This window comes from Cicer arietinum, chromosome 8 (assembly GCF_000331145.2).
Source record: "Cicer arietinum cultivar CDC Frontier isolate Library 1 chromosome 8, Cicar.CDCFrontier_v2.0, whole genome shotgun sequence".
NCBI classification, from domain to species: Eukaryota; Viridiplantae; Streptophyta; class Magnoliopsida; order Fabales; family Fabaceae; genus Cicer; species Cicer arietinum.
In genome coordinates this window covers 7,749,882-7,756,791 of record NC_021167.2, presented here as the reverse complement: position 1 = coordinate 7,756,791, position 6,910 = coordinate 7,749,882, and the positions used below count along the sequence as shown (strand labels likewise).

Below are 6,910 nucleotides of genomic sequence, written 5' to 3'. Positions count from 1 at the left end.
GATTCTTTTTTCGTTACTAAAAAATATATATCTATAATAATTTTAATATTTATTTACATTTTTTGGCTTCTCGATGTGCTGATATACTAAGCTTTGTCATCTTTTCCCTTACTTCTATTTCATTGCATGTCACTTTCATATTTTTATTATTCAACATTCTCATAGGATTTTTTTTTTATAATAAAGCTGAAACAAAATATTGTACCTGAGTTTGAAATTGAAAAATGTGAGAAGATACTAGTGGCAAATAAAATTAAAAATATTGTGGATCATTGTATTTAGAATCTAAATGTTGGATCTAAATGAAGTTTACATTGGACTAAGTTGAGGCCCATTCCAATAAAAAACATTATTGACTAATATTTATAAAACATTTTATTGACTAATGATTTCAATTTGTGTAGCTGATGTATCAATAGCATTTTGCTTGGAATATGTCACATGTGACCAGAAACTTGATGGATAAAATTCGGTCAGGTCAGTGGCCACTCACTGGATATTATTAGGTGGTGGGTTTAAGGAATTGTGCTTTATTGGCTGCTTATTTGGTTAGGTTGTATGACATATTCAATCTTATCATGTTTATTTGGTTCTCACCAATTTACATATAATATATGTTTTAGCACATGGTAATATAATTATATTTTTGCAAGTTTTCATTTATCTCATTTTAATTTTAAATAAGAAGGGATTGTTTTGTGACCAAGAAGCACAGGGAAATTGAGATAATCATTTGGTGGTTGCTATGTGAGTTTATGTTTTAGGTGACAATTGCATCCATGCCACATTGCCACGATTCCCCAACTTGTCTTCTTAGGTGTAACACATTCACATTGACCATCACACAGAAATGGAAATAGTCACTAATGTTGCCCAACTTGGCCTGCAATATTAAGTGTAGGTCATGTTTAGACTATATTTAAAAAATAATAATCTAGAAGTATATTTAGCTAAATATATTATGTCATAGATCACTTAATAAAGTTTTTTTAAGTACTTGTTTTTTAAAATAAATAGGAATCATGTAATAATATTTAAGCATGTGAGCTTATATAAAAGACTTGAATCAATAAATTTATCTAGTGATAAACTTTTTATCCAAAAAAATTACTGACAAATTTTATAGGTTTCATCATTTTTAAATCTTGTTTATTTTGATATGTTAATCATTTAACTTACTTCGATAATTTAATTAATATATCTTTAAAAAGAATGACAAGATTTATCAAATATTTAAATAAACTAATAAATTGTTTGTTTTGATGGTGAGTTGAGGCCAAACTCACATTTCAATAAAAAAATTATAATTTATAATTTTTATAAATTATAACCAGAATTATATTAAGAAGCAATTTAAATTTGACAAAAACTAAGTCAAACACGCACAGAATAAAATCAAAAAATGACATTCAACATATTAGACTTTGGACTTTGAATTTTTAGAACATGTAAGGCCTATAATAATATTTAACTAAACCTTGTGAGAAAAACCAACTTTTACCTCTCATTAGACCACTGTAGTTTTATTTTATTTTTTTACTTTATATTTGTTTCCTCATCTTATTACTTTGAAAAAAATAAATCATTGTTGCCAAATGTATCAATATAAATTTTCAACAATATATCTCAACACCATATTTTATTGAGTGTAGACATTCTTTCTGAAGTAAAAGAACATGTATTTGAATAAAGAAAAATATAATTTTAACAATATAAAACGTTTCACATATATGAAAACTTCAGTCACAAACTAACAATGAACACAATCTACACATAACTCAACATAAGAGTATCAATTATTATTGTATAAATTGCATATAGCATATTATATGCTTTCTGTGGGAGATGAAACTTTCATTTCTTCACATGAATTAACTTTGGAAGAAGTTGGATATTACACAACAATAACAACAACAAAAATAGATAAACAAAGAGGAATACACCTGATACATTAAATTTGATGCAATACAAAGAATATTATCTATAAGAAAATCTTCTATATAACTTAACAAAATCAAATTATTGAGTTACTAGTTCTCCAATAGTATTTGATAAAAATTTGAACTTGACTGATCCTTGATCTGTATATATATTGATATTGATTATAATAAGAATGAATCAATCTTTTTTGTTAAGAATGGCTCTGAATTCGTTTCCCTTTGCTTCTTTACTTATGGAATTACGATTTCTTAATAGCCACTCCTTTCTCACCACTTCACATGTTCATGAGTTTGTCACATTATCTTGATCCTGAGTTGGATGGCTGCCATAACTTTTTCTGGCATATCAATATCTTCTCTTTCTCAACACCATACTCAGTGTTTTCTTTGCGACATATCCATCGCATACCCTTGGCAATTGTTGCAACTGCGTCCGCAAAATAACTTGACTCTCGAATTATAGCGTGTCCGCCTGGTCTTAAAATACGGTCCATTTCCAACATCACATACTTCATTTCACATCTGCAAAGTATCAACTTGGACATGTCACGGGCTATTTTCACAATCTATCTTAAATAGTCTCAGAAGTGCTTATGTCAGTATATAAAAGTATAAATAACTTATTACTCGTTTTCAGTTATCTCCTCAAGATAGTTTGTGAAAAAACTTAAGTGCTTATATTATAAATACATATTTAACTTAAGTGCTTAGATTGAGTTCATATTCACCTGTGGCTTTCTGCAGTGAAGAGTCCATCAGCATGAAGTAAGTCATAGGTTCTAGGATATGTTGAAAAAGCTTCACACCTAGCACAAGTCATTGTGAAATTCAAATCATTACAAAACCATACTAGTATGACATAACACAAAAAAGCATTCATAAACAAAACACATGAACCTTATGGTTCATATAATTAAAATTTGAAACATACCAGTCATGGAAGGTTCCAATGAGGCCGCGGTCGAAAACAACAGGGAGTGTATTAGGACTATAAGATGAGACAACATTCATAACCCACAAAGGATCATTGATCAAGGAAGCAGCAAAACCTCCATAAGCTGTATTCATGTCCATCACATTTCTTACCTTTTCTGTTCCAAGTTCAGGAACCAACTTCTTGTAGTGTTGAGCACGCTTTTTCCACTTACTGTTATCATGACTAAAACTACTAGAACTTGAACCTTGAACAATTGAAATCCTTTCAGGTGCAACATTCAACCTTTGAGGCCATTTGTTCATGTATGTGAGTCCTGATTTCTGGTACTTTGCGTCTGGAACGACAAAACATGCGCGAAGCGGAGTGTACCACCCTGAATCTGGTTCAAGGCTGTCATCACATTTTGGAGGATAGCTATCTCTTGAAAGCTTATCATAGCAAGTGTTGTCTGTGGCCTTCTGCCATACAGCAATGTCATCCTTTTTGTTGTATAATTTGAAGCACATTGATGTGAGCAAATCTTGTAGCTTCTCATAATCTGATCTTTGTTCTTCCACTGTCGTATTCCATCCGCGCCACCTACGCTCGTAGTTTACTGGTGGACCGGACAAAACCCAAAATCCTCCAGGACGAAGAATTCGGTGTATTTCAAGGAGATAAATTCCACCTAAAAACAGCAGATACAAATATCAGCATCAGTTAATGAATCAAAATACACTGAACTTATATCAGCTCTAATAAGCACTCATAGCATAAACACTTCTGTATAAGCTATTTCTATAATAAATGATATATGTTTTCATAAACTATCCTGGAGAATCCACGAAAACGATGCTACATATTGCTGAAATTTTGAAATCAATTGAAGAGTTACCAAATTCAGTCCATGGGATAAGGCATCTAGAGCAATGAGCCATATCAAAGGAGTTTGAAGGGAAAGGAAGTCTTTGTGTAGAGATGACACCAAGAATTGCAGGGATACCGCGCTCCAAAGCAAATTGAACCTGAGCTTCATGGTTATCTCTCGGTGCAAGAGAAATCGTCAGAACGCCGCGATCCAACAAGTCACCACCCCAGCTAGCAACCTAACATAAATCAAAGTTATATGAATCAATTAATTTAATTCTTCTGTTGAATTCATTTGTCGGTGTCAGACACAAGACACGTAAAAAATAAAACATAAGGACTAAAACTCACCCCACAACCAGTATCAATTGCAGTTCTAACTGACCCATCTTTAATTCCTGGGATCAGATCTTGCATTAAATCAACATATTCACCAACACCATTAGGGAACATAGTACCCCCACCAGGAAACAGAAATTTCTCCCCTTCCTTTCTCAACCAATGCTGATTAGACTTCTGCTTGTTAATCCAGTCATATGGCACATTCCTGTCATTTATTTATGTAACACAAATTTTTCAAAAAAGTGGACAACAATATACACATCAATGCAGAAGGAAACTTAAAATCAAGAGTTTAATTCTGATATACCGTCAGTTAAAAAATTTTATGCTGTCATGCAATCACATAACCAATCAAATATGTAAATCTTTACACTGACAGTGAATATAAATTAAATCACAAGATCAATTCAAACTTTGATTATTTCAACTTAAGAAGATATTACATACCTGTACCAACATTCATCTCTACTCTTTGGCCATCTAATTGGAGGCTTATATCCAGGTGGAGGAGGAACTAAGCATTCTTTCCTCTCAGAAATTGGAGGGCAATGGCGTTCCAACAAAGTAAGTCTATAGGTACCATACTTTCTCCATCTCTACAAAAATCATGCATATATACTCAATCAACATAACAATGAAATTTTCCTCAACAAAAAACCATAACATAACAAGTATTATTAGTATTAATACCTTTGGATCTGTGCATGGAGTGTAGTCTTGATAGTCATTGCTGCATTCAGGGAAATTGAAGGACCTAATTTGAAGAGAACCTGAGGACTCTTTAGGAGATTCAAGTGTTTTCTGAATGTTGTTGATTACACTAACACCATTATCACTATTTCCAGATTTAAAGATTCCACCTAGGTAGAAGGAAAAACCACACAACACAATGATAGTAATTGCCGCGGTCAGCGATCTGTGCTTGTTCGGGGGATTGATCAGTTTTCCATCTTTATGCTTCATGTTTTTAGATTTTTTCCACTAACTATCTGCAGAAAATGAACAACTAAACTTCAGTACAATGCAACTATGCTTATGAAACTTTTATATGCAACTGTGTGAATCACTCATCAAAAAGTCAGTCTAAAAATTTCAAGCAAAGAATCAACATCTACAATTGTGGCCTAATTCAACTTTGAGAAAACCAGTTGATCTAAATTGAGATCTGCGGCCGCGATCTAAGCTGCAACATCAAAAATGTTGTATCTCAGATGCGACCGCAATCAAAACTTCATTACCTACAATTGACTGTGATTCTATGCAATATCAAAGATCGCAACGCAACTAGAATTAAAATCTTTCAATTACCACACTTTTTAATAAGGATAAGGCTATTAACTATATTCAGATCAGCCTGTCAAAAGGAACAAGAACCAAGGAAATAAAGAACAATAACAAAGGAGGTGAATTAATTGCAAGAAGAACACACATAACAATACTTAAAACCAGTAGTGTCTCCTAACTAGATCAATGTGAAAACATGACACAAATTCCAATGACAGATCCAAATTTAGGAAATGAAAAAGAAAAAAAAAAGTAGAAAAAGGAAATCAATGATTAATTCCAGCTAATCAATAACTCAACACCGACCATTCAAAAAACAACATGCGAGAAAATAGAGTAAATAACTACCGACATCATAAAAATTCACAATTATTCATAATAACCAGCTAACTTTCCATTTAATGTCACATTGTCTTTATGATGTTCACATGACATTGGGACCCAATTAAAAGCCCCCATCACTGACTCAATAAAAAAAAATCCATAATTGAAGCAATAGATCTAACACCATAATGTACAATATTCGTATACACAAAAAAGGAAAAGGAAGCAACACATAAATACAAACGTTATTGTCAACATTTCTTGTTACGTACGAAAAGTTTCTTTCATGAGTTTTTTTTTTTTGTCAGTGATTTCCTGATCTACTCTATTTGTTCAAAATTCATAACTATTAACACAAATGGATAATAACCGAAAAGACCAAACAAACAAAGAAACACAACACAAACACTTGTTCTTTTTTTATTTTTCCAAATCCAAGTGGTGCTAATTTAGAAAACAGAGGAAACATATTTATGAAAATAAAGAAAGGATCTTTTTAAAGAATCTTGGAAACCCAAGTTGAGTTTTGATTGTAAAATTGAAAATAAAGAAAGAAAAACACATAACAGCAATGAAAACAAACATTTAAAAGATGAGAGAATAGCTTGGATCTGAAAGAAAGAAGAATAAGTACATACAAAAAAGATAAGATAAGAAAGAAAGAATGTATACGTAGAATAGTTGAAAGAAGAAGAAGAAGTGAAAGGCTAAGGTTGAATAGAAAGAAAGAGTGAGATTTGTGTGTGAGGCTTGAATGAAGAAAAAGAAGGTGAACCATTTATATATAGAAACTATGTTTGTTCGACATGTGCCTCGTTGTCCTTTCTTTTTGTTCAATCTTCAACTTCCTTCCACTTTCGTCTTTCATTTCTTAAACTCTTCATTTTCACATTATCTTCAATTTTATTACTTACATTTTTCTTTTTTTATATATATATAAAATTATTTCTCTAATATAGTATATAATTTCTTACTGCCTCATAATTACCTCACATAATATAGTATATAATTTCCAATGCTGTAATGCAATGCACCGACTGAGGTACTATGAGATTCTTTGTTTATATAAAAAAATATAAAAAATTGAGGTACGTTTATGATCTTTTTCTTTGTTGACCCTGAATCTCATAAAAGAAGGAGGTGCTAATATTAATATATTTCTATTATTCCGCAAAATTATATATATATATTTATATTAGCATTTTCTGCTATAAGCTACATGTGTAAGAAAATCCAT

General features: G+C 31.5%; 1 protein-coding gene across 5 annotated transcripts; it reads right to left on the bottom strand.

The window, feature by feature from the left end:
- Positions 1-1,774: 1,774 nt before the first annotated feature.
- On the bottom strand, positions 1,775-6,571 carry LOC101513123 (probable methyltransferase PMT21). 5 transcript variants are annotated; one of them, XM_027337337.2, is made up of 8 exons: positions 6,449-6,571; positions 4,756-5,054; positions 4,513-4,661; positions 4,075-4,270; positions 3,752-3,962; positions 2,872-3,544; positions 2,669-2,746; positions 1,775-2,462 (listed from the first exon to the last, which is right to left on the bottom strand). In XM_027337337.2, exons 2-8 carry the CDS (start codon positions 5,026-5,028, stop codon positions 2,240-2,242), a joined length of 1,803 nt encoding a protein of 600 aa, XP_027193138.1. In that variant the 5' UTR covers positions 5,029-5,054; positions 6,449-6,571; the 3' UTR covers positions 1,775-2,239. The 5 variants fall into 5 exon arrangements, with proteins under 5 accessions (XP_027193138.1, XP_004512406.1, XP_027193137.1 ...); XM_004512349.4 differs by having other exon boundaries at positions 6,346-6,503; XM_027337336.2 differs by having other exon boundaries at positions 6,312-6,449.
- Positions 6,572-6,910: the final 339 nt, after the last annotated feature.

Coding starts and splice junctions, on each gene's coding strand:
- LOC101513123 (XM_027337337.2), bottom strand. CDS start 5,028: ATGAAGCATAAAGATGGAAAACTGATCAATCCCCCGAACAAGCACAGA. Junction 3,963..4,074: donor CAATTGATACTGGTTGTGGG/GTGAGTTTTAGT, acceptor GATTTATGTTAG/GTTGCTAGCTGGGGTGGTGA. Junction 2,463..2,668: donor TTCACTGCAGAAAGCCACAG/GTGAATATGAAC, acceptor GATACTTTGCAG/ATGTGAAATGAAGTATGTGA.